The 27,261-nt window shown below is 51.4% G+C and overlaps 2 protein-coding genes and 1 long non-coding RNA gene across 4 annotated transcripts in view; 1 reads left to right on the top strand and 2 right to left on the bottom strand.

Moving 5' to 3' along the window:
- The window catches only part of OPA3 (outer mitochondrial membrane lipid metabolism regulator OPA3), a 47,305-nt gene extending 34,150 nt beyond the window's left edge, over positions 1-13,155 (bottom strand). Inside the window, exon 1 of the mRNA XM_072774513.1 lies at positions 12,895-13,155. Within this exon, the coding sequence (XP_072630614.1) occupies positions 12,895-13,036 (142 nt within the window). The 5' untranslated portion in view covers positions 13,037-13,155. The remainder of the gene's footprint in view (positions 1-12,894) is intronic.
- On the top strand, positions 12,697-13,776 carry LOC140603854 (uncharacterized). The gene is made up of 2 exons (XR_012006840.1): positions 12,697-12,997; positions 13,431-13,776. It is a non-coding gene; the product is annotated as an uncharacterized lncRNA (long non-coding RNA).
- A 1,389-nt stretch (positions 13,777-15,165) lies between these two features.
- On the bottom strand, positions 15,166-26,987 carry GPR4 (G protein-coupled receptor 4). Of its 2 annotated transcripts, none has more exons than XM_072774483.1 (2): positions 26,876-26,987; positions 15,166-19,525 (listed from the first exon to the last, which is right to left on the bottom strand). In XM_072774483.1, exon 2 carries the CDS (start codon positions 18,698-18,700, stop codon positions 17,609-17,611), a length of 1,092 nt encoding a protein of 363 aa, XP_072630584.1. In that variant the 5' UTR covers positions 18,701-19,525; positions 26,876-26,987; the 3' UTR covers positions 15,166-17,608. The 2 variants fall into 2 exon arrangements, with proteins under 2 accessions (XP_072630584.1, XP_072630586.1); XM_072774485.1 differs by lacking the exon at positions 26,876-26,987 and adding an exon at positions 25,329-25,778.
- Positions 26,988-27,261: the final 274 nt, after the last annotated feature.

The following is a 27,261-nucleotide window of genomic DNA, read 5'->3' as shown; positions in this document are numbered from 1 at the left end:
TGGGGAGCCTGATGCAGGACTTGATCACAGGATCCCAGGATCACACCCTGAGCCAAAGGCAGACCTGAGCGAAAAGCAGACGCCCAACCACTGAGCCACTCAGGCGCCCCACCAGGCAGGTGATTAATATCCTCACATGTGAGCTCCTTGGGAGCAGGGGATTTTTGTCTGTTTTGTTGACTACTAAGTCAAACCTCCTAGAATAGTTTCTGGCATACATCAAGAACTAAGCAAAGATCTGTTGAGTGAGTGGATTATCCAAATATGTCCTTGTTCCAGACAATAATCCCACCTTTAGTCCCCATCGACAACTGGAGAGACCACTTCGACTTAGTACAGGCGGCATCTGGGAATTTTGGAGGCACAGGAGAAGCAGCTAATAAAGGAGGCTAAGAGTGCTCTGGAGTGTGCTCTGGGGCCAGGTGGTCCTGGATTCAAGTCCTGGCTCTGCTAATTACTTGCTCTGACCTTGGGCAAATTTCTCAACCTCTTGGCGTCTCTAGTTCCTCTTTCTCAAAATGGAGATCATTGTTCTTGGCTTGTAGGGAAGTTGGCACATTCAGGGCTTGTGCATGAACGGTATCAGGTCAGTGAACAGCTCTGTTCAGTTTCTTCATCTATTAAGGCAGTGTTAATGCTTAAGCCTTAGTGTTCATGATGATTTTTTTAATGTATTTATTCATGAGAGACAGAGAGAGAGAGAGAGAGAGAGAGAGAGGCAGACACACAGGCAGAGGGAGAAGCAGGCTCCATGCAGGGAGCCCGATGTGGGAACTGATCCTAGAACTCCAAGATCACGCCCTGGGCCAAAGGCAGGCACTAAACCACTGAGCCACCCAGGGATCCCCTGTATTCATGATTATTAATGCTACTTTATACTTCTTTTTTAAAGATTTCTTTTTTATTTTTAAGTAATCTCTACACCCAGTGTGGGGCTTGAACTCACAACCCTGAGATCAAGAGTTGCAACCTCTACCAAAAGAGCTGGTCAGGCACCCTCACTTTATTACACTATTTTTACTGCCTTCTTATTTTCTTTAAAGATTTCATTTGTTTATTCACGATAGACAGAAAGAGAGAGAGAGGCAGAGACACAGGCAGAGGGAGAGGCAGGCTCCATGCTGGAAGCCTGACACAGAACTCGATCCCGGGACTCCAGGATCACACCCTGGGCCAAAGGCAGGTACTGAACCACTGAGCCACCCAGGGATCCCCATCTTTACTGCCTTCTTAACAATATCCTTCTCTGCCATTAATGTCTAGAAGCATATTCATCCTCCTGACCTCCCACAGAGCAAGCGGTGGCATGCGACTCAATTCTGGCCAATAAGCAGTGAGGGAAGTCTCCTGTGGGCTTTTGGGAAAAGACTTTTCTACTTGAAAAGCATGCTGTTCCCAGCCCCCCACCCCAATTCCTCATACACACACAGACACACACACAAACTCCCTCCTTTGGACAGTGCTGTATAAAGGCTCGATGTCTGGTGCTCCAGCAGCCCTTTGAAGCCTCGAGGAGAGTTATTGACTGAACACAAAGATGGTAGAGACAGAAAGAGTCCTCAGGCCCCTAATGACACCACTAACTCCAAACCAACCACAGAGCCACCTTCCTCCCCCAACAAAAAACATTCTTTTGATTTAGGTTTAATTAAGATTTACTGGCTGGATTTTCAATTAATCACGGATAAGCACAAAGTGGTTCGTATCTTGTTCTTTCTTTCACAGTAAGCAATATATGATTTTTGTAAATTTAGTTGATTCAGAAAACCTTGAAGGAAAAGAAAACAACCACCTAAAACCCAAAAGTAACATAAAATGTGTTCCCGTTTCAAAAGAGATAAAAACAGCTGCCCGGCACACTAGGCCCTCAGGGGAGGGTAGCTGCTGTGGCCCTTTGCTCATCAGAGGTAGGACCTGGGGGGTTTGATAGCAGAGGGATAGCTGAGTAGAGAGGGGGACCAAGGGAGCTCCTGCCGAAATCACCAGCTATGTGGGGGCTTAGGAGTCTTAGGTGGGGCCAACTAGAGCAGGAAAACAGGAAAAGAGGAGGAGTCAAGAGTCAAGTCAAGAAGCCGGATGGCGGGTAAGACTCCAGTGAGGGGCAGAGGCACATCCTGGGGGGCTGAGCCAGGAAATGACTACAGAGTCTCAAGGAGGGGTGAGCACAGAGGAGCAGACAAGGTGTTTGGAAGAAAATGTCAGAACTGGTTATGCTACAAAAAAAAAAAAAAAAAGAACTGGTTATGCTTATGTTTTGAAGAAGGAGGAGGGAAGGGTGAAGAAAGAAGAGTAACAAGATGAAGGAAGGGGAGGAGGAGGAGAAAAAGAAATCAGGCTTTTTTAGTGCCTCCCAGCAGGCAAGTGCCATCAGCAACCTCAGATGCTGAAAGGGCGACACAGGCGCCCTCTCCTGGCCACTCCGCATAGTGCAGCCTAGACAAATGGACTCCTGGGGACAGGGACAGTCTCAGGCTGCGAATCAACCAGCCCGCACAAAAGGGCTTCTTAAGGGGCCCCTGGGTGGCTCCGTCGGTTAAGGGGTTAAGCGTATGCCTTCGGCTCAGGTCATGATCCCTGGGTTCTAGAATCCAGCCCCACATCGGGCTTCCTGCTCAGCAGTATCCCTGCACTCTCTTCCCCTCCCCATCACTTTCTCTCAAATAAATAAACAAACAAACAAACAAATAAATAAGTAAGTAAATAAGTGAATGAATGAATGAATGAATGAATGAATGAATGAATGAATGAATAAATAAAAATATTTTTTAAGGCTTCTTAAAGAAGCCTCCTGCTCAAAAAACATGGACTAAAGATTTAACAATGTGAGCTCAGGCAAATTCCAACAAACTCCTCTGCATGTGAAGGGTGGGCCAGAAAAAACGAGCAGCGGGATTAAATGGATTAAAAACAGCTGACAGCACAGGTCTCTCATTTGGCTCTCTCTGCCAGCTCTGACGGCTGGCCGAACACAAAGAATGTCAAAACTAGACTCTCACAGAGGGCTGCAGCAAGAGTCTCCAAATGTATTTAACAATGTCTGCATAAGAAAATATTTTTAGCAAGAGCAAAAGCATTTGGGTGGCCACGAACACATAAAATAAAACTTTTATTTTTTTTAAGGTTTTATTTATTCATTTGAGAGACAGTGAGAGCCAGAGATCACAGAGAGGGAGAGGGCGAAGCAGACTCCTTGCTGAGCAGAGACCACGATGCGGGGCTCAATCCCAAGGCTCTGAGATCATAAACTGAGCTGAAGGCAGCCGCTTAACTGACTGAGCCACCCAGGCATCACTAAATATTTTAAAGTATTGATTCCACACCTTCCAATTTTTTAATATTTTTAAATGCACACCATATATTCACGGTATTTTATGTCAGCACTATATATGACTGCTAACTACACACACACACACACACACACACACAGGATGTGCAACATGTTTCCTTAACAGGAGAGCCTAATAAAAGTAGCCTTTGCAACATGTTTCCTTAACAGGAGAGCATAATAAAAGCAGCCTTTGGAGGTCACCAGCAGCAGCCTAGCTGTCATGCAACATAACTCATGTGGTGCTCTGGGGATTATAAATAGACTCCAGGGAAGTGATTTTCAAATGTTCAGGCACAGGAGGATCCTCTCTGGACAATGTTAAAAATAAAAATGCCCAGCCCTTCCTTCCCCAGATGGACCCATTCAGGGCCTACAGGTGGTATTCCTCAGTAGCTCAGGGAAGCATCCCACAAAACTTGTTTTTTTTTTTTTTTTTCCTTCAGATATCTTTCAGTGCACCCAGCCTCTCCACAGCTACATCTCATCTGGTATTTGCTTAGTCCTTATACTGAGCTCTGAACATCAGCTGTGTTCTGTTTGGTTCTTGTTCCAACTTCCTGGTCATTTCTGATTGGACTCATGCTTTCATATCCCTCCTATTTTATCCTTTTCCCATACAAATATAGGCAACACATCTGATCATTCTGATATCCAGTGTTTGCAGGACTTGTGTTTGGTGTCTGCTGCCTCTCGCTCATGGTGCCTATTTCTCCGCCCAGTATGTAATTTATCATGAGATGTGCCGGAACTCCATCTGGAGGAATTCTCCAAGGCTCAGGCAGCAGAGGCACTCCTCCAGAGAGGCTTTGTCCTTATCAAGGGCACACAGACTTCATTTCACACAGGTTCATTTTCAGTTTGCTATTTCTAGTTCATTTCACTTCATGAACACACAGGTTCATTTTCAGTTTGCTATTTCTAGGGCCTTTCAGAAAGTATAATTTAGGTTCCAGAACCCCAAGAAGGACAGTCAGTGGCTGTAAGTTGTCAAAGGAGGCTTTTTTTTTTTAAGATTTTATTTATTTATTCATGAGAGATACAGGCAGAGGGATAAGCAGGCTCCCTGCAGGGAGCCCAATGTGGACTCGATCCCAGGACTCCGGGATCACGTCCTAAGCCAAAGGCAGGCAGTCAGCTGCTGAGCCACCCAGGTGTCCCTAAGGAGACTTTTTCAATTTCCATTCAGCCCTAAGGCTGTGCCTTTGCATGGTGGGGTTTTTTTCTAGGTCACCCCTTACCTAAGCAGTGCCTTTCCTGGGATTTGGTTTTGCACAAGATGGTCCCCTGCCCAGTGTTCCCACAGGTCAGCCCCGGTTCCCAAGGGCATGTGAATCTGTCCACACCCCTGTAGTATATAAGGCAGCTTCAATACTTACACTCCCCTCCTTGGCTCCTTGCTCCTGCTTTCTCCTTGCTGGGGGCGGCGGTGGGGGTTGGGGTGGGGGGGTGTCGATTTCCTTCCTTGCAAGTACACCATTCATTTCAAAGGATGCTTTAAATATTCTGTGAAACCTCAGGTAGTGAGAGGCCTTCTACTCCCCCACACTGCCCTCTTTGTTTGACTTAGAGCTATAACTCCAACCCTGGCTCCTAATCAAACACAGTAATTGCCCCATGCTGGTGAGAAAGGTTCATGGGAAAGCCCAGCCCCTTCTGCCTGTGATAAGCCCGTGAGTGCTGACTGAGGAAGAGGGACCAATACCATAGCCAGGTGGGAAGTACTGACTGCTGGGCTACAGACAGCAAGCCAGGAGTGTGCAATGAGGAGGATCACACTGGAACGTTTAGCATTAAGGAGATGGTGATGGGGTGCCTGGGTGGCTCAGTCAGTTAAACGTCTGCCTTTGGCTCAGGTCATGATCCCGGGGTCCTAAGATGGAGTCTCACATTGGGCTCCCTGCTCAGTGCAGAGCCTGCTTCTCCCTCTCCCTCTGCCCCTCCTCCTGCTTTATGCTCTCTCTCAAATAAAAGCTGGGACGCCTGGGTGGCTCAGTGGTTGAGCGCCTGCCTTCAGCCCAGGGCGTGATCCTGTGGTACCAGGATCGAGTCCCACATCGGGCTCCCTACAGGAAGCCTGCTTCTCCCTCTGCCTGTGTGTTTGCCTCTCTCTCTGTTTCTCATGAATAAATAAATAAAATCTTTTAAAAAAATCAAATACATAAAAATTTTTAAAAAAAGATGATGATGATGACAACAGTAACAACGATAATGATGCCTGGCATTTCTATACATTCAACAAACATTTATGCAGCACTTCAGGGCCGCGACACTGTTTAATGCTCTATGGATATTAGCTCACGGAATTGTCATAACAATATAATTTACAGACAACGAAAATGAGGCCCAAAGAAGCTAAATCACCTGGCCAGGGTCACACAGAAAGTGACAGGACCCAGATTCGCACACAGGCAGTGCAGCTCCAGAGGAGGGGTACCTGGATCGCTCAGCCACACTGCTGTTTACTGAACGTGCCAGGCCTATGCTAAGCATATTCGTGCATGCAACAGATCCTCCCTTCAGAACCTGGAGGCAAGGAATCTGAAACAGAGCTCAGGAGGCTGAACTCAAGGTGTCGGCAGGGGAGTATATGTTTCCTTGCCTTTTTCAGCTTCTAGAGGCTGCCTGCATTTCTCGGCTCGTGGCCCTTCCTCCACCTTTTTTTTTTTTTTTTAAGATTTTATTTATTTACGCATGAGACACAGAGAGAGAGAGGCAGACACATAGGCAGAGGGAGAAGCAGGCTCCCTGTAGGGAGCCCAATGTGGAACTGGATCCCAGGACCCCAGGATCACGCCCTGAGCCAAAGGTAGATGATCAACCGCTGAGCCACCCAGGCGTCCCCCTCCTCCAGCTTCAAGACTAGCAGGGCAGGATGTTCAAATCATTCTCTTTCCTATCTCTCTCTTTCAATTACAATGACCCTTACACTGGCCCACCTGGATGATGCAGGAACCTCTCCCTAGGCCCAAATCCTTGATTTAATCACATCTTTGTCGTGGAAGTTAACACATTCAACAGGTTCCTGGGATTAGGATCTGGACATCTTTGAGGCACACTTATCTTGCCTACTATGAGCAGCAAACTGGAAAAATGACCAGTATACTCTAAAGGAATAAGCAGAAACAAACTGGGATTTTCCTTGCAGGAAAGGTCCCAACCTGCCTGGCATCACCAAACTTTTATTTTCTTTTTTCCCCCAGAAACCCTGGTTTAAAAAGATCCTTGCTGGCAGATAGTCTCTCCTCCGCTGTCCTGCCTGCTGCTCCCCTGCAGTATATTCCAGAAACTTCTGTTCTTTTGTTTGACCCTGGGTGAATTCCTTCACCGCCTGTGGTGCTGGCACCCTCCCCCCATCTGGTTGCCCCACATTTGGTAGCCCTCATGGAGATCCTCTGCAGCTAAGGACTCTCCCCATGCTCTGGGAATTTCTTGGGACTTCTCCTCGAGCCCGAAAGGGTGAGGGAATCGCCCTCTTAAAGGGATCCTTTCCTTCTTCTCTTTTCTCCTTCTGGCCCTCTGGCAGCCTAACCCTAGTACTCCTCAGACAACCCAAGGCCAGGGTGGCTCCCAGGTATGTCTGCAGGTCTAAGGCCAAACAGGTCAGACTGTGTCGGAGCCTGTGGGGGTGAAGGACCTCTTTCCTCTCCTCTCCCACTCTGGCCCCCGTGCGGCCTCCAATCCCAATGTGTGGCGCAGCTGGCAGTGGCAGCTCATCTGGGGCGAACCTGCACATGTCATGGGCTCGGATGGGTCCCTGCCCTGCTGCCAGCTGACTTTCAGCCACCTTGCTTTTCCCCCAACATCCCCTTTTCCTTTTGTTCTCATAGGTCCAGGCACCATCTCGATCTACGGACAAAACGCATTCCTAGGCATCTGAGTGAATCCAACAATTCCACATACGAGACATAGTTCAACAAGAATTCCAGTCCAGGGGATCCCTGGGTGGGGCAGCGGTTTAGCGCCTGCCTTTGGCCCAGAGTGCGATCCTGAAGACCCGGGATCGAATCCCACGTTGGGCTCCCGGTGCATGGAGCCTACTTCTCCCTCTGCCTGTGTCTCTGCCTCTCTCTCTCTCTGTGTGACAAGAAAGAAAGGAAGGAAGGAAGGAAGGAAGGAAGGAAGGAAGGAAGGAAGGAAGGAAGGAAGGAAGGAAGGAAAAGAATTCCAGTCCATCCCCTGGGAGGGTCCCCTCCCCCTAAATGCCATGGCCCTGGCCACCAAGGAATTCCACTCAAATTGCCTAGTAGCACATTAATCTTTTTTTTTTTTTTAAGATTTTATTTATTCATTTGACACAGAGAGAAAGACAGAGTGTACAAGCAGGGAAGCAGCAGAGGGAGAGGGAGAAGCAGGCTCCCTGCTAAGCAGGGAGCCTGACTCAGCTCCATCCAGGACCCCAGGACCTGAGCTAAAGGCAGACGTTTAACTGACTGAGCCACCCAGGCGTCCCAGCACATTAATCTAATACCATCCTCTGGTCTGTCATTGCACAGACCCCCCGCCCCACGCTGGACCAACAAGTCTAGGGAGGGACAGCACCCCCCACCCCCAACTCCAGCATGAAGCAGCTACTGAAGATGAGACCTCTGCCCTAATGCCAAAGACTTGTCATTGTCCATCTGTCAGCAGGGAATGTGGAAGCTGCTTTTAGGCAACAGGCTTGAGCACTGGAAACCAGAGGAAAGGTGAAAGGGCCCAAGGTGGGATCCCTGGGTGGCGCAGCGGTTTGGCGCCTGCCTTTGGCCCAGGGCGCGATCCTGGAGACCCAGGATCGAATCCCATGTCGGGTTCCCTGCATGGAGCCTGCTTCTCCCTCTGCCTGTGTCTCTGCCCGTCTCTCTCTGTGACTATCATAAATAAATAAAAAAAAAAAAAAAAAAAAGAAAGGGCCCAAGGTGACCCCTGGCTAAATGCAAACAGGCCCACTGGGTGGCCCACCTTGAAATATCCATAAGCTCCGGCTGACCAGTGGGCTACTTACAACCAGGCACAGGTACCAAAAAAATCCCAATAGTTCCCCTTCCTCTTCACTGCCCCCTGAACTACAGCCCCCCACCACTGCCTCCCAGCAGACAGTCCCTCCTTTGCCATCCTGCTGGCTTCTCCCATGCAGTGTATCCAATAAACTTCTACCTCCATAAAGAGAGAAAGAAATAATGAAATAAAATTAAATAACACAGATCCTTGCCTCCCCAACACAACGCAATACTGATGATTTATGCTTCTTACACTTACTGTTCTTTCCTCAGGCGTCCACCCTTCCCACCCCAGCCTACACTGAGAGAAGACAGCCAGCCCTACCCTGCTGAGTCAAAAGAACCTCAGCCAGAGACACAGATGCTAGATGCGCTGGTCAGCACCAGAGGCCTAACCCAGGAGAACACACAGCTGCTATAGGTGCTGGAAAATTCCAATCACACGGGCCTGGCCGGGGATGTGGGGGGAGAGGGGGGAGGAGGGGCGCACAGCAAAGGGCAAACAGCTGTGTGAGGATGGTAACAGCATAAGTTTTTTTTTCTTTTTCTTTTTCTTTTTCTTTTTCTTTTTTTAATTAATAGCATAATTTTTAAAGTATAAATATAATCAGTCAGTGCAGCCCAATGTGTAATAGCATTGTCAACTAAACCCTGGTCATCAAATTGAGCCTCTGGTCCTTTCTGTCCAACGCGCTCCTCCTTCACTTGGCCCTGTCACACCCACTCCAGGGGAAATCCTGCCAGTGCTGCCTTCCAAACAAATCTACTGGGTATTTATTCCTAAGGGGAAAAGGAAAGGTGGTCTTTCAGCGGTCACCACCTTAGCTAAGGGATCCAAGTCACCATCACAAATGACGGAACAAACAGCCATCAGGAGCCCCCTGAGGTGATGTCCTTAGACACACCATCGTGTGTGTGGTGTTTGTGCCAAAGATGCTCAGTGTGAATCAAATCAGAGGAAGCAATCAGAAAACTCCAGATTGTGCGACACTATGGGACAACCCGGCTTGGATTCTTCCAAATGGCAATGCCATTAAAAAAAAAAAGAAGAAGAAGAAGAGAAAAAACAAGAATACCAGTATAGAGCAGGATCAGCAAACTTTTCCCATAAAAGGCCACAGAGTCAATATTTTAGATTTGTGGGCCATAAAACCCAATACCACAGCCACAGACAAGATGCAAACCAATGAGTGTGGCTGTGTGCCAATAAAACTTTATTTACAAAGACAGGCAGTGGGTAGGATGGCTGAGCCATGCTATAGATTGAAGGATATTAAAGAGGCATGACAGGGACACCTGGGTGGCTCAGTGGTTGAGTGTCTGCCTTTAGCTCAGGTTGCAATCCCAGAGTCCTGGGAGCAAGTCCCGTATCAGGCTCCCCACAGGGAGCCTGCTTCTCCCTCTGCCTGTGTCTCTGCCTCTCTGTCTTTTCATGAATAAATACGAAAGAAAAAAGAAAAAAGAAAGAAAAGAAAAGAAAAGAAAAGAAAAGAAAAGAAAAGAAAAGAAAAGAAAAGAAGACAATCAAATACGGTGCATGATCCTTGAGCAGACTTTAGATTAAAAATAATGATAAAGAGCCAAAAAAAGGACATTTTGCAGATAACTGGAGAAATCAGAATATGAGCTATATATATTAAATATTAGTTATATATTAAATAATATTGTTATCAATATCATTGGTATCAATGTTAAATTTTTCACATGTGATACTGGTGCTGTGTTATATACAAAAATGTTTTTGTTCTTTGGAAACACTGGCTAAAATATTTAGGAGTAAAGTGTTACGTCCACAATTTATTTTCAAACTGTTCAGAAAAAAAGTGTGTGTATACATATATACATACATACATATACAAGAGTGATGACAAGGCAAATCTGTTGGCAGCTAACAACTGATGAACTAGGTGGTGAAGGGTATATAATTTTATTTTTAATAACTTAAGCTTTTTTTAAAGTTTATTTTTAGTAATCTGTACTATCAACATGGGGTTTGAACACCTGATCCCGATATCCAGCGTCACATGCCCTTCCCACTGAGCCAGCCAGGTGCCCTTTTACCACCATTCTTTCTTACAACTGTTCTGAGGGTCTGAAATTTTAAAAAGAAGGGGGGGATGGGGCCCGCCCGGGTTTGCCCAGGGGCTTCAGGGGTGGAATCGGACAGCAGGGATGCATGTGGAAGGTTCTGGAAAGTTCTACTGCCACTGGGACCTGTTTGGATGCCCAGTGGACCTGTACACTTAGTAAAACACAGTGATTCAACCTGCAAAAAATAAAAAAAAAATAAATAAAAAGAAGGGGAGAAAATGTCTTCAGAAACTGACCTCTCCTTCCCACTCACTTCCCACCTGGAGTACCATGCTGACCTCCTCCCTGCATCTAACCTCACCCTATGGGGCAGCCTGGGTGGCTCTGCGGTTTAGCGCCACCCTCAGCCCAGGGTGTGACCCTGGAGTCCCGGGATCAAGTCCCACATCGGGCTCCCTGCATGGAGCCTGCTTCTCCCTCTGCCTGTGTCTCTGCCTCTCTCTCTCTCTCTCATAAATAAAATCTTTAAGAAAAAAAAAACAACAACACCACCTAACCCTATGATTGCCAAAGGGATCCTATCAACCTGTGCCTCAGACCGTGTCCTTCCTCTGCTAATAGCCTTCAGTGAGTCTCATCCGCTTGGGAGTAAAGCCAAAGCACTGAAGTGGTCCACAATCCCTGCACAATCTGCCCCTCTTTCCACTACTTCCTTCTCTCTTCAGTCCCCGTCCCTTTGCTCAGGCCTCCTGGCTGTTCATCACACATACCAGGCAAACTCTCACCTCAGGGCCTTTGCATGTGCAAGAATGCTCTTTCTCAGATACCTGCACAGCTTGCTCCTTCCTCTCCCCCTTATTCCCAATGAGGTCTCCCTGACCCCCCATCTAAACTTTCAGCCTTCCCCCCAGACAGTCCTCTTTTTGCATCCCTGATGTTTTCTCCAGAGCAAGTACTGCTATCTAATATAATTCATATTTTCACAATTTATTTTTTTGGTCGGTTCCCCCCATCCCTGCCCCAAGAATGTAAAATCCCCAAGGACAAGATTTTTCGCTTTTTTTTCTTTTCTAACATCTATACAACAGCCATATCTTTGTGCCACCCACTGACTTAACATTTTATATCCATTTACTCCTCACAACATCGTAAGTATTATTTACAGCATAAATGCACATACAGCCTATACACAAAATGGGAATAATAACAGGGTCTACCTCATAATTTGAGGATTTAGTGCTGAAAGACTATGCAATGCTTAGCATAGGGCCTGGCACAAAGCAAGTGCCCATTAAATGTTGCTATCATATATAACCCATCGTACAGAAGAGAAAGCGAAGCTCTGAGGGGTAAGTGACTCAGGAGTCGTCGGGACCAGATTAGAATCCATGTCAGTCCCACCCAAGAAGTCACTTTCTACCCCACGGCGCTAAGACACATCACAGTGTTTAGGAGAAAAGCAGTGGCAGGAAACAGAAACCAGCCCTGGGAACCCGCAGTGCAGGGTTTCAGTCCTGACTCTGCACAAACTCCCATGTGTGACCCACGCAATTCACTTCTGGTGTCAAGGCACATTTTCTCTTCTGCAACCTGGGGGGAGTCGTTTCCCCTCCCTGATATGGGGACAAAAACAGTGTGAGGGTCCGGGCAAGGAGGTGGCAAAGTGGTTGAGTGACTGCCTTCGGCTCAGGTCATGATCCCGGGGTCTTGGGATCAAGTTCCTCATCAGGCTCCCCGCAGGGAACCTGCTTGTCCCTCTGCCTCTGTGTATCTCTCATGAACAAATAAATAAAATCTTAAAAAAAAAAAAAAAAAAAAGTGAGGGTCAAATGAGAGCCCACAGGAGAGCACTCTGGTAACTTCTCCCTTCCGAAGATCTGCACTTCTGGAGGAGGCCCCACTAAACACCAAAGGACCGCCAATTCTGCAAACTTTAAGCACCCAGACTTAGAAGGAAAACAGGTACGTTCCCCTCAACCATCTGGCCTTGGAGCAAGCTCCCCGCTCTCCCTCGACATCATCCCCAGCCTGTTGTCTGATGAGATTCTCCTCACCCTTCAGGTCCCAGCACAGAGGTCTCCTCTGCCATGAAACCCTCCCTGAACGCCATGCCAGGCATCTCACCTCCCAGGACGGGAGAGAAACTGAGGCAGGGAGTGGGGTTTAGGAAACCAAACTATCTAGGGATGGCCTGACAAACGACCAGGTCCAGTCCGTCCTCGGTCCCGCCCCTACCTCCTCTCCGTCCAGGGATGTCCCACCCACGTTACTCCTGTCCCCCGTACTATTGGTTCGTCCACACGTCAGTCTCCACGCGCTCTCTTCTTCTATTGGCTGGTATTCCCAACTAGGGCACCAGCACCCTGCCCCGCCCCCTGCCCCACGGCCGTTCTTACTATTGGGCTACCTGCCTGCCCTTCTTCCAAGGAACCTCCCTATTGGCTACAGGACTTTGCCGGTTGAGGCTGTGATTGGTTGTAAACAGAAGCCATCCCCTGAACAACCACCAGAAAGGGGTTGGAGAATGGAAAGGGTAGAGGGACGTGGGGTCAAACTCACGCTGAGCCGGCGGGAGGCAGATATAGGTCTTGAAGAACTCGCTTCGGCGGGCGGCCTCCTTAATGCGGTTGGCAAGCGGCTTGCTGACCTGCCGGATGCCCAGGTATAGCAGCTTCGCTATAGGGAACGCGCCCACCACCATCTTGGCGGTCGCACGGGGCACGCGCAAGCTTGCTCACTGGGCGGGGCGCCTCCGATCTCTCCCTCCTCCCCCGCCCGCTCGTCTCCGTGCGTGCGTACGTGCGTACGCTCAGGGGTGGAGCACTGCAGGGGCGCTCTCTGATGTCACCGCGTCGACGCTGACGCCTGTCGTCCGATCGCTGAATATGCAAATAAAAGGCGGAAGTGAGGCGGGTCAGGGGGCGGTGCCGTTAAACGGCCGTTCGCGGGAGCGTGGTTGGATTCCCACGCCCGTCTTGGCTGCTGTCACCGTGTTCCTTCGTGACGTCTTGTACCTAGGTGGCTTCCCCGCTTGGAGGAGGCTCTTCATTAGTCCTAATTAGGGCTAATGAGTCCCAAATACGCTTTCCCCGCAGATGAGAGCTCTCACTGGGAGTAAGAAGAAACCGACCGTGTAGTGAAGGACCTGGGCTGGGAATTCCCAGCTCCGCCATTTACATGCTGGTGTGAGGCCAGTGACGTCACCTTTCTGGGCATCAGTATTCCCGTCTGCAAAGTGGGAATTTTAATAACACCTAACCGGTGCACCTGGATGGCTCGGGTTGAGCGTCCGCCTTTGGCACAGGTCGTGATCCCAGGGTCCTGGGGTTGAGACCCGTATCAGGCTCCTTGCAGGGAGCCTGCTTCTCCCTCTGCCAACATTCTCTGTCTCTCTCTGTGTGTCTCAGGAATAAATAAAAATAAAATCTTGAAAAATAATAACAGCCGTGTTGGGGAGTAGTAAGGCTTGCGTGCGAATCTTGCCTGTGAAAACAGGGAGTGAACCGTGCTAAGTGCTTAGAATGGTGCCAGTGACAGTAAGCCCTCGAGGAACATTCCGTATTGCTCTACGGGTCTGAACACTGACATCGCTCACTCCAGCCTGACGGTGCATTTCATCCCCAGAAATAGCTAATCCAGCCCTTTCCTGAATAACTGACCAGTTGAGGCCCAGACAGGGGCCCCGGGGTGGGGGGTGGGGGGGACTGCTGGTAGAAGGTCTCTCAGCCCACAGAAGGTGATAGCCGGAGTCTTGGCTAATGAAACCTCACCCGTTCTCAGGCAGCCCCACTTCCTCTACTGGTGGGTGAGGGTCCCCAGGGAACTGGCTCAAGAAGGAGTTTAAGGACATGTCCCAGACTGTCCTCCCTTAGCCAGCAGGGAGCAAAATCATATAAACAAGGTCAGGAAGGGGTTGAGAGAAACTTCTGGATGGTGGAGTCTTGATGGGTAATTGAGAGGGCCTAGGAGAGGGAGAGGAGAGGGCAGAGGAGCAGTGTGTAGGAGGAAACAACCCAACAGAAGGCAGAGTCAGGGACCCCTGGGGTTTTCCAGGGGACCCAGGGCTTTCCTCTGCGTCCACTCTGACTCCTTTAATGTCCTTTGTCAAATGCCTGACACGATGGACCTCCGTTCCTCCATCAGTAATGATGATACTGACATGCATGAACCCAAATATTCTAAATTCCTGCCAAGACCCCATAAAAACAACCCTTCCGGGGCGCCTGGACGGCTCTGTCAGTTCAGAGTCTGGCTCTTGATTTTAGCTGGGGTCATGATCTCAGGGTCGTGAGATCGAGCCCCACGGGTCAGGTTCTGGGCTCAGCCAGGAGTCTTTGAGATTCGCTCTCTCTTCTGTCCCTCCCTCTGCCCCCACTCTTTCTCTCAAATAAATAAAATCTTTAAAAAACCAAACAAACAAAAAACGAAAACAGACCCCAAAAAAAAAAAAACAAACAAATAAAAAACCCACAACCCTTCCCCAAGATCCCTTCTGGACTGAAGGTGTGACAGCTTGGGGCCTATTCAAGGTCCATTATCTATGTGGGACTGAGCCCCTCCCCATTTTACAGACTAGCCAACCGAGGCCAGAGGAAGAAAAGGATTTACCTAAAGCTCCAGGGGTAATCAGAATGGAGCCAAGGCCAGGATTTCTTGAGTCCCAGCCAAGTCTTCTCCTGATTCCTGGGGGTGTTAGGGGCCCAGAGACCTACTCGGGGGCTGAGGTCCCCCATGATGGGTTCAGGAAGCTTCCAAACTGTACGTGACTTTTTTTTTTCTGTTTATTTCACTACTGTTTGCTCAACTCCTAGAACAGTGCCTGGCACACAGTAGATGCTCAATAAATATTTATTGAATGAATAGGAATGAGCATTTGGTTGGAAAGGTAGAGGGCAAGCTTTCATCTGACTCCGAGGGGATGGTGTTCCAAAAGGTTCTGGCCCCTTACATCTCCATCCCAGTAGCTTTATGGCTTTGGGGTAGGAAAATTACTAGGCCCCATAGATCCCAGGCTTCCCTCTTTTCTCTCCACACCCAATACCAAAGCCCCAACTTCCTGCATCTCAGTAACCCCCCTCCTGCAAAACCATTTTCCTCATTAAATACATTTATTTTTCTCATTCCCGTCCTCCCTCCTCTTTCTTCTCTGAGAAGGGTTTCCAGGAACCTTTTCTGGGAACTTCTGGGACAAGAGGCTGCATGTGCGTAGGAGGAGGACCTTCATGTCTCATCAGGAGCTTGGAGCCTGTTACATATCCATTGGGAGGAAGGGCGGGAGGTGACCTGTCAGAAAGGGCAAGGCCTGTCCAGGGCTGGGTGCTTCCTCCTGCTCTCCAGCCGGGTTAATGGAAGGATGGCCGTTCCTGGTGATCCCTGAGGGCCAGCAAAAGGAGGGTGACACCGTCAGCCAAGGCAGGCAGCCTCAGCCACCCTGGGGCATGGGAACAGAGGCAGAGATGATGGAGAGGGGGAAAGGAGCCCAGGATAATCCCAGTGCTGACTCACCCGCTGTGTGACCCTGGCCTAGTCATTTGGCCTCTCTGGTGACCGCCTGGAATAGGGCCTGGGATCATTCCCACAGGTCCCAGCAGTTCAGGCTCCCTGGTCACCCTTTTCTCAGGATGGGCAAGGGGCTCATGTTACATAATCCCGAAAGTATCAAAATGATGGATGCTTCTTCCATCATTTTGAAGTATCCCTTCAAAATAAATCCCAAAGTTAACCACTGTTCCTTGCTCACTCCCCCCACCTCCACCCCCTTTCAGCTGCCAGCATCTCCGGCCCCGGCCCGGCCCAGACAACTGCAACCTCTCACCTCCCAGCTTCTGCCCCTCACATATTCTGTTGCCCACTCAGCAGCCAGCCAGCCAGCAGGATCCTGTTAATATTTAAGTCAAATCCCATCCCTCCTCTGCTAAGAGCCATCTTGTGGCTCCCCTTTACTTCTGAGTAAAAGGCAAAATTCTCACCAGGACCTACAAGCCCCGAAAGATGGAAAGATTGGCCCCATCCCTTGCCAGTACCATTAATCACCATCCATTCCTCTCACCCACCTGGCCTCCCCCTGGTTCAGCTGCACCCCTCCCGACCTCCCCCTGCTCCAGCAGCGCCTGCTCCATTAGCCCCACTCAAAACTCAGGCACTCTCTAGCTCCAGGGGCTTTGCACTCATTTCTCTGCCTGAAGTCCTCTTCCACTCCCCCACAGCCACAGGGCTGACCCCCTCCCCTGTTCTTTGTCCCAATGTTGCCTTCCAGTGAGCAGTCTCTTCACCTCTTTCTCTAGATCAGAGTCCATGTCATTCCCTCTCCCCTCACTTGGCTTTATTTTTCCCCAGTACACTTATCGATTCCAAACATTATATTTATTTTTATTACTTGTTTCCTGTGAACCCCATAAGGGTGGGGCCCAGGCTGTCCTGGTCACCTTTGTGTCCCCAGCCCCAGCCAGCACAGGACTGGGCCAAGAGTGGATATAAATAAATTTCTGTTGAATGAATGAATAAATATCCTTTTTTTGTCCTGAGCCTCTTCAAAAGCCTGTCCTGCTCACTGCTCTTCCAGCCAGTCTGCCCTGATTGGACTTTACTTGGGTTCTGACAGCCTCCCTCCTCCTTCCAGCCCTGACTTGGAGAATGTTATTTATCTAGAAACTCACACTTGTTCTTCATACCCCTACTCCCTTAGACGACCAGGGACTTCCCAGGGGTGAAAATGACCCACTCTATACCCTCAGTGAATTTTTTCTTCCACATTCCCCTTCAGCCACTCAGTTTTACCTCCTTGTTGAAAATCATCCTTTTATCCCCCTCTTTGTTGTTATCCTCTGGATAACAAACCAAATGTTTGACTTAATTTACTTGTTCCCTCCTCCAGGAAGCCTTCTGTGACCCTCAGACTGGGTCAGATGCCCTCTGGGCTCACCTGTCTGAGTCCTACCCACTCTGGATCATCATCTGGGGACAGGTCTGTCTCCCTGATTAAAGTGGGAGCATATGAAGGAAGGCCAGCCAGCATTGTCATTTGTCACCCCTGTAGTCACTTAGCACCACCCAGGACAGCGCTAGGCACAGTTCGACTGAATCCCTAGGGGATCTCAGTGGAGGATGATGATTGACCAGTGACCCACCAACCTCACCGACCTCACTAGTTACCCTGGTGCTTCTGCTCATGAATATTAACACTGCCTTATTTACATAAATTTGCGTACACCCGACCAGCAGGGAAGGGACTGTGGGATAACATGGGGGGGGGGGGTGCTGTCCCAGTGGAGATTCACTGTGCCGCCGGCGGCAGCATCTTCAGCTGAACCTGGTCCGCTTGGGAGGGCGGCACGGCCGCCCAGCCAGCTGCCATGGCCTTGGCCATGCTGTTCCTCTTGGAAGTGAGCGGGGTCTCCAGGGTCAGCGAGGCGTTGGCCATCTCCTGTGGCTTGTCACTGGCCAGGAAACGGAGCAGATTGTGCAGGGCCTTGGCCACGTCGCTGCGGGCACCCTCGTTGACGAGGCAGTAGAGGATGGGGTCGGCCACGCAGTTGAGGCTGGTGAAGGCCAGCGAGCTGTGGTAGGCTGAGAAGACACGCTCCTCGAAGCCACAGTCCCAGGGGCGGCCCAGGTAGACGGCGCTGCGCGAGAGCAGGAGCACGTGGTAGGGCGCGAAGCACACCAGCACGATGGCGATGAGGCTGAGCGCCAGCCGCTTGATCTTGGCCTTCTCCTGGCGCTCGGTGGACACGCTGCCCCGCACGGCCCGCAGGATGCCCCGGTACGACAGCAGCATGAGGGCCCACGGGAAGAGGAACCCTACGAAGACCCGGTAGAGGTTCATCCAGGCCACCCAGCCCTCCATGGGGAACTTCTCGAAGCAGAAGGTGTGGTTGTAGCGGTCACGGAAGAGCTCGTCGTGGAACAGGGGTGCGGAGTTGGCCCCCAGCTCCGTGGCCCAGACCACGGAGCTCACGGCCACCGCAGTCTTGACGCGGCGCAGGCGGGCGAACCGCAGTGGGTGGGCCACCGCGAGGTAGCGGTCCACGGAAATGCAACACAGGAAGGCGATGCTGATGTAGATGTTGGTGTAGAAGATGAACCCGAAGAGCTTGCAGGAGCCGGGGCCGTGGATCCAGTTGTCGTGGTGCAGGAAGTAGTCGACCCACAGGGGCAGCGTGCAGATGTACAGCAGGTCAGCGATGCTGAGGTTCATCAGGTACACACCCAGCTCGTTGCGTTGCCGCACCTGGCGGTAGGCTGCCCACAGGGCCAGGCAGTTGGTGGGCAGCCCCACCCCGATGACGAAGATGTAGAGGGACGGCGGGAACAGGTGGTCCACGCGCGAGTCCACGTGGCAGCCCTCCCACGTGCGGTTGCCCATCCTCGGCACTGGGGCTTTCCAGGCACTTCCCCTGGCCCACGGGGGCTGTGGGGCCACAGGGGGCGGGAGGCCATTGGGCCCCCTGAGCCCCCTCCTTGGAGGCTCAGGGGGACATGATGGGGGGCAGTCCACAGAGAAGAGGTGAGGGTGACGGTGAATTGTGGGCCAGCCTGGGCAGGGAAGGGTAGAGCTTGAGAGGTGAAAAATTGGAGGAAGGATAGAATTAAGATAGGAGGGAGGCTCGGGGGGTGGGGGGAATGTCAGGATTTTTAAAAAAAGAGCTTTGTCAAGGGGGCGTTTATAGACCCAAACAGAGCGTCAATGAGGGCATTATTAGGGTAGCACAAAAATTGGCTGAGGGGGGTGTTTATGGAGGAGATGAAGGCATCATTGGGCAGTGGGAAGAGACCTATTTGTACAGGATGTAGAAAGCACGTGTGGCCATGTTACAGTGGCAGGGGTGGAATGTACTAGAAGATGCGTAAAATCTATGAGGTAGTTTTGAGACAGGACAGACTACAGTTAGGGAGGGTTGAGAATACCAGGCAAGGTCAGTCAGGGTGCTGGCGCTTCCCAGGACCCCAGTAAGAAATAAGGAAACAAACAAGGTAACCAGTGAAGAGAAGACTATGGAGGGGTGTCCTTGGTCTGGGAAATGTGATCAGGGTGTTTAGGAAGAAGGTGAGCAAGGGCTATTATGGAGGACTACGGATGGAGTGAGGAATTTGAAGGGGGCAGGGGAGGGGCTCCAGCTTGGTCTTGGTGGGAGCTGAGCAGATGGGATGAGGTGGCCCGTCTCACCGTTCAAAGCTGACTTGACAGTGCCTGTGGAGAGAGAGTTCTGCGGTGAGGGGAGTCAGGGGCACCCCATTCTCCCTACAACCCTCACCATAAGCTGTGGGCTGCAGAGCCCAGACAATACTTAATTGGGCCTCATTCTAAGAAACACATCTCTATAACTGCAGATTCGGGGGCTCAGGTCTATGTTCCCTGATATATGTTTTTTTTAAGATTTTATTTATTTATTCATGAGAGACAGAGAGAGAGAGAAAGAAAGAGAGAGAGAGAGAGAGGCGCAAAGACACAGGCAGAGGGAGAAGCAGGCTCCATGAAGGGAGCCCGACATTGGACTCGATCCCGGGTCTCCACGATCACGCCCTGGGTTGAAGGCGGGTGCTAAACCACTGAGCCACCCAGGCTGCCCCCTGATAGATGTTAAACACTTAACTCAGATTTTAGAACTTGCTTCCAGAAACCATGTAAAATGCACCGTGTAAAATGCAATCCTATCATTTCCCAGACATGGAGATGAAACCCAGAAAGGCTGCTCACTCCCACCAAGGATGCAGAGCAAGGCCATGATGGAAGGAGGGCTGGGACCAGTCTTCCACTGCTAACTCAAGACATCCCATTCTTGATGATGGTGACGATGGATATTAACAGATAAAGTCGAATGAAGTCCTACTACATCGCAGACCCTGTCCTAAGCACTTTTATGGGTAATCACTCATTACACGTTCAGAAACTCTGCGAGGAAAGCACTGTTATCCTTCCTATTTGACAAACTGAGGCACAGAGCAGTTCGGAGACCTGTCCAAGGTCCTGATGATGACAGAGGGACCATCTCAGCTCTCACTCTTTCTCCAGCCAGTGCATGTTTCCACCCAAGAATAACTGGACAGAGAGGGGCCCTGGGGTAGGGGGTAGGGGCTGCTGGATGTGATCACATTTGGGCAGCAAGGGGAAGGCCTGGCAGCAGGGCCCATGGTCCTCCCTCGGGACCACTTCCCACATGGCCTCTGCTCCACCTGAGTGACAACCTTGGGCCTGTTCCCCCCTTGGGAAGACCCACAAACACAGGGAAAAGGACAGTCATGGGCCAGCCCCTGATCACTGTCAGCCCCAAAGGGTGGGGGAATGAAGTCCCGAATCAGAGGCTACTTTGGAAGCTACTCTATCCAGGGCTTTGCACGGGGTTAGTTTTTTAACCTGTGAAAGCTTTTATTATTCTTATTACTATCATTTTAAACAAGATCGTAAACTGGAAACCTTTCTAAGACAGTGGGAAAAAGCAGCTGCTCTGTGTTTTCAATGAAATGAGGTCGGGGGAGAGGGGCCACCTCTGCAGAATCCCCAGGACACACTTAGAAAGCCACTGGTTGAGGGGCACCAGGGTGGCTCAGTGGTTGAGCGTCTGCCTTTGGCTCAGGGCGTGATCCTGGGGTCCTGGGATTGAGTCCCACAGCAAGCCTGCTTCTCCCTCTGCCTGTGTCTCTGCCTCTCTCTCTGTGTCTCTCATGAATAAGTAAATAAAATCTTTAAAAACAAAACCAAAAACCACTGGTTGAGTCAATTGGACTTATCAGGAAACCAAGGCACATAGAGGGGAAAGGATAAGCCCAATATCACACATCGGGTTCTCAGGAACCACTCAGATGCCAAAGCATCTTTCCACGGAGAGTTCTCTTGGCCCTACCTCCACAATAAGCCCTCAATCCATGCATGTCTCTGGGAATCCCCCCACCACTCCCTGCTCTGCACCACCATCACGGCGGCTTGGCTTGCTCGGACTGTTGCAGTAGCTCCTCTGCTTTCCTGGCTGCCATTCTGGCTTCCTTCAACTCACTTCCCACAGGGCAACCACAGAGGTCTTTTTAACATGAAAATCAGCTCTCCTTACTTCCCTGCTTGATATCTCCCAGTGCCTTCCCAGTAGACTGAACTTTGGGTAAAATGCAAACTCCTTGCCCCAGGTGACAAGGCACTGCCTGACCTTCTGCCCCCCCCCTTCCATCCCCCACTTCAGCAGGCTCAAGGCCTGTGACCTTTTCAGCCTCAAAACCTCTGTTCTTTCTCCTATCTTCCCAGGACTGAGCCACCTCACTTCCTGCACTTCCTCAGAGAGATGCTACCCACCCCCAGGGCTCTCTCTTCACATCACCTTGTATCTTGTTCCCATCTGTCTGTCTATCTGAAACGGACATTCCAGGAGGGCAGTAACCTTGTGTTGACTGCTCCAACTGGAGCAGCACCAACTGGAGAGGCCCAGCATATAGTAGACACTCCATAAATGACTGTGGGTTGAAGGAACAGGCATGGGTCAGCCCATCCCACAATGCAGGCTCCCTCTTCCCTTGAGGCAGCTACAAGTTCAAAGAAGTCCCCTGCAGGGTCCCCAGGAAAAGAGCTTGGGAGGGAAAAAGTGAAAAGGGCAGGATCTATCCGCTGCATAATTGACTTTAAAAGGTCAGGGCTGGGACACTTGGGTAGCTCAGTGGTTGAGCTTCTGCCTTCAGCTGAGGGCATGATCCCAGAGGGGTCCTGGGATGGAGTCCTGAGTCTGGTTCCCAGCAGGGAGCCTGCTTCTCCCTCTGCCTATGTCTCTGCCTCTCTCTGTGTGTCTTTCATAAATAAATAAATAAATAAATAAATAAATAAATAAATAAATAAAATCAATCTTTGGGGATCCCTGGGTGGCTCAGCGGTTTGGCACCTGCCTTTGGTCCAAACATGATCCTGGAGTCCTGGGATCGAGTCCCGCGTCAGGCTCCCTGCATGGAGCCTGCTTCTCCCTCTGCCTCTGTGTGTGTGTGTCTGTCATGAATAAATAAGTAAAATCTTTAAAAATATATAAAATAAAAAAATGAAAGGTCAGAGCTGAGTCCTCCTAAGTAAGCCCTCCCTACCTCCTGTGGGGTCCTTAGCAGCCCAGCATCTCCCCCACCCCAGATTCACGGACAAAGGTTCCTGGATCCTGTGGACAAAGGGTGGAGACAGGGCTTGCTCGAGGCTGGAACAGTGCAGTCTGGCCCCTCCCTTTGAATCTTCTCCACCCAGACCAAGTCACTCAAAAAAAAAAAAAAAAAAAAAAAACCCTTGCTCAGTCTCCCCTTCTTCCTGACCCCTGATATCCGCCTCTCTCACCTGTCTCTCCCTCTTCTTGTAACATGGAGAAAATTCATTCTTTTTTGAGAGTCTCAGTTTCTCCTCCTTTTTAAAGATATTTATTTATTTATTTATTTGTTTATTCATGAGAGACACAGAGACATAGGCAGGGGTAGAAGCAGGCTCCCCACGGGGAGCCCAATAGGGGACTCGATGCCAGGACCCCAGGATCACGCCCTGAACTGAAGGCACGTGCTCAACCACTGAGCCACCCAGGCGTCCCTCAGTTTCTCCTTCTGCATAAAGGAGGTGTGGGGGGGCAAACTTTTATACTAGTCCCATCACAGACAAAATCTTTGGTAGGACATAGTATCATTTATAACATACGCAGCATTTGAACAATTGTTATTCCATGGGCACAGGAGAGCTGAGACAAGAAAGGAACCAAGGCTAGGAGTCCCCTTTACCCAACACTGTCCAGACCCTCTGGGCTCAGCTGAAGCTGGAAGCGGGTAAGACAGGCATGAGACTTATTTCCAGAAGCCAGAGGAAATACACTTCTCATTGCTAATTTCCTCCAGGAGGAATGGGTTGGGTGCTCATCTCACCCTCCTCCCATCCCTCCTCAACCCACCTGCTTCCTGGGGATTCTGGGCATGGGGGAGGGGCAGCCAGCTCTCTCTTCCCCACCCCTACCCCCCTGTGATCTGCCCACCATGAAACCCTCAAAAGCACAGAGCCTGAGACTCTTAAGAATTCCACAGTGCCACAGGTCCATATGCTCCAACTGGGAGTGCAAGGCTATTTCTGATCTCTTCCTGGTACACATGGGGAAACCGAGGCCCAGAGTGGCCAGACAGTTGTCTGAGTCACACGATGTGTCAGGACTGGGCAGATCTCCCATCGTCCTTAACCTTAACCTAACCTTAACCGTCCTTAACCTTAACCGGAGAGCTTCCCCTTCCCCGAATGTTTTGTCTTCTCACTCCCAGTGCTCCTTGCAATGGTTCTCAAGTCTTTCCGGGGCTGTCAACCCCCTTTGAGGATCTGCTAAAAGAGACAAGGACTTTCTCACCGCCAAAAAGCAGGTGGCCGTCTTTTGTGCCCCTCCATCACCTGACTCCCTTCTGATTCCCTTGCCCCAGGCTCCTGGCGGGGAGGGGGGGATGGGGGGAGGACGGGAGGCGGGGAGGTCCGGCTCCTCTTCAGCTGGGATCTGGGTTTTCTCCCCTACTTGAGCTTTATTGCCGATTCAACCCCCAAATCTTTAACAAAAAGCTCCCCTTACCCCACAGTCCCCCCTCTCTGGTCCCTACTAGCCCCTCCCAGAAGGGCAGGGAAGGGAGATAAGACCGAGTGTGGAGCGATAGTGCAGGGACAGGAAAGACTGGTCAGACCCCCCGCCCCCACTTCATGCCTTGGCTGTTCAAGCCAGATAAGTCCCTGCGCCCCAGCGGCCACCCCGAAATCAAGCAAGGTTAAAGGACTCCGGAGAGTCGAGAGGACCAGAGGAAGAGGTGATGTGGCTTCCCACATCCCTGGTCACCCTCAGGGTTCACTCACCAGCCTTGTCCTGGAAGCAACCAGACTGCCGCCTCTCTGCACCCCCTTCCCTCCTCTGCAAGCTCCCGCTTACCTCCACCCCCTGGGAAGCCCCGGGGGACCGGCAGGCTCCGGTCTGCTCATTAGGGGACGAAATGTGATCACCGCGCCTCGCTCCCCACCTGGTGCCCTGGCGGGCCGGCGGAAACCGGGGGACAGTCAGGCCACCATGACCACCTCACTGGGGCTCAGTTTCCCCATTTCTATCAAAGGAGTCCCCCCCAACCCCCTCATTCCCACACCCCCCAGAAGGGACACCGGGGTCCTCCCCTCCTCCTCCTCTATCCCTCCAACGCTGTCCATTCCAGCTCTCTCAAATCCTCAGGATCTATAGTTAGTCCAGTTCATGGTTTACCGTTCTATTATTAAAACATTCTAGCGCTTTACCTTTCTTCATTCTATTATTATTATTTTAGCGGCTTTCCACGTCCTCAGTTTCTAATATTCCAGGAGTCTCACATTCCAAGATTCTAAAGTTCTATTGTTAGAACGCTCTATGATTTTTTTAAAACATTCTACGACTTTCATAATCTATTATTAAACTCTCAGCGATTATTATCTTGGCCCAGCAAACACGAATACGTATTTCCCTTTTCATTTTTACAGAAATGGGAACATACTCAGATATATGGTGAACCCCACTTCCTATTCCCCCCTTGTCTCTTTTGCTTTCTCACAGCCCAGCACCCCAAAGGTCTAAGGTCGCACGGAATTCCAAGACTCTGGGGATTCGCGGGAGGTTGGGGGGAGTGAGTTGTCACCTCCACCGAGCTCCTAAAGTCTCACTGCCTGGGGACCCTGCTAGGAGCTCAGGCTGCCTCCGTACCCCTTGTCCTGCCGGCCTTCCCTCATCCCTCCCAGCTCGCTCACACCAGCTGAGTTATTATTTGTCTAGACACAAACCAAATTATAGGGCCTGTCCCGAGGGAGCAGTGGGCTTCATGGGGAGGGTCAGGAGACAGAAGCAGGCGGGAGTTAATCCCTGCACCCCCCTCACTTCCCTCCCCCTTCAGAAACTCCACCCTTCCACCCAAACCAACTCTGGTCCCCTCTCCCCTCCCTACCACCATGGTTTTGGAAATATTTTCTCTTCTCTGCTTCTCAAAATGCTTCCCTCAGGATTCCAGCTGTTCATACTCACCCTGGCATTCTTCCCTCCTCACTGTGAAGACCTCTTTTCCCAAATTAATCCGACTTAGTGGCAGCAAAAGAAGCCAGGTCTCTGGATTGGGGCTTCGGTGGAACCGGAGTCCCAGCCCCCAGCCTGGCATGGATTCATTGTGGGGACTCCTGCTCTTGGGCCTCAGTTTTCCCATCTGTAAAATGGGTGCTTGACCTAGATGGCTCCATAAGCCCTTTGAGCTCCTCCGCTTTGAACACTGAAAGCTTCCAAGATTCCAACACTAATCTTTTTGGATTGAAGTGTTCATGTATCCCGAGGATCTTTGATTTGGAGCTTGTGCGGCCCCAGTCCTCCCTCTGATCATTCTCACGTCCTGAATCCTTCCATTCAAAGACTTTACGTTCATGGGTTCTTGATTATGATTTCCAGAATTCAGGAGCAGCCCATCATCTCTTATTTCCTCCTAGTAGGAACCCCCCCAAGGAAAACCTCCCCATCCTCCCCCCAAACCCGAAGTTGAGTTCATTCACAGAGACAGAGCTTGGAAGGTGCCCTCTTGGTGGGTTCAGGGGGGGTGGGTAGCAGGGCCCTGGGGTGGGGGGTACTAGTGGGGCGGGCCCCTATCATCTCCATCTGTGCCAGCAAGTCAATCCCCCAGCACACATCCTGTCTGAGTGCACAATACACATCCCACTACCAACAATGGCTCACAGAAATTCCAGAACTGTCTCTCAGCCTTGTCGGGGGTGGTGGGCTGTCCAGTTCAAGCGGGGTGGGAGGGGGGGGAGTGAGGTGGAGGCAGGAAGGAGTTAATGGTGACCTAGCCAAATCCTGGAAGGGAGGAAGTGGGGGAGGAAGTCCACCCCCCAGCCAGGAATTCCTGAAATTGGAGGGTGGGGTGGGTGGGACCTCAGGAGCAGTGGGGTGACTCTCTAAAGGGGGCACTGGGGTCACAGCGTCACTCAGAGTGCACCTGGCCCAAGTGGCAACCCTACTCCTCCACACACACACACACACACACACACACTCCCAAGCAGCTCCTCAGCCCAGGGGAAAGCTCTGGGATGCGCGAGAATTTGGAATGAGACGACGGTGGGCTGAAGGTGCCAGACCAGGGTCTCCAGACAGAGCGAAAGAGACAGAAACGCAAGAGAGAGGCAGCCAGACAGGAAGGGAAAGGGCACAGAGGTGCACAGAGACGGGGAGAACCGTGGAGTTGGAGACAGAGAGACCCACAGGGGTTGAGAGTTCGAGAGACTGAGGCACAGAGGCCAGGGGAGGCGGGGAGAAGGAAGGGATACGGAGACGCGGGGAGAGCGGGGAGAGAAAGGGGCGCCGAGACCTCCAGAGATGCAGAAGGGCGGGCGCACCCGGAGGGAGAGGGGGCGGCGGCCAGAGACCCAGCGGAGACGCGCGGGGACAGCGAGACGGACCCCGAGCCGCGGTCGGCGCGGAGACGGCGGGAGCGCGGGCAGCCGAGAGGGGCGGGGACGGGCGGGCGCGGAGCCTGAGGCAGCGGGGCGCGGGGGCGCGGGGGCGCGGGGCAGCCGAGGTGCGGCGCCTACCTGCGCGCGGCGGCTGGACGGGGCGGGCGGCGCCTCTCGGGGCTGCGGCGGCGTCTGGGCTCGACCGCGGCGCAGGGACCCGGCGGCGACTCGTGCCCGCCCCGGGCCGCGCCGCCGGCCGAAGCCCCGCCCCCGCCGCCCCGCCCCCGTTAGCCCCGCCCTTGTCGCCGCCCCTTAACCCCTTGGGGCTTTGCCCCCACTGCAGGCTTCCAGGCCCGGGGAAACCTCGCCTGCGCCTCGAGTCCCCAGCCTGGAGGCCCCCGTCTCATTAACCCGTTTGCTTCCCTCCCTCCACCCGCACACCTCGTGCTGGACCCAGCCCTCAGCCTTTGACCTTCCTTGAGCTGAGCCATTTCCTCCCTTCTGAGGCCCCGAGTCCTTAACTT

The sequence above is a fragment of the Canis lupus genome, chromosome 1 (assembly GCF_048164855.1).
Source record: "Canis lupus baileyi chromosome 1, mCanLup2.hap1, whole genome shotgun sequence".
NCBI classification, from domain to species: Eukaryota; Metazoa; Chordata; class Mammalia; order Carnivora; family Canidae; genus Canis; species Canis lupus.
This window is presented reverse-complemented; position numbering and strand designations above follow the sequence as displayed.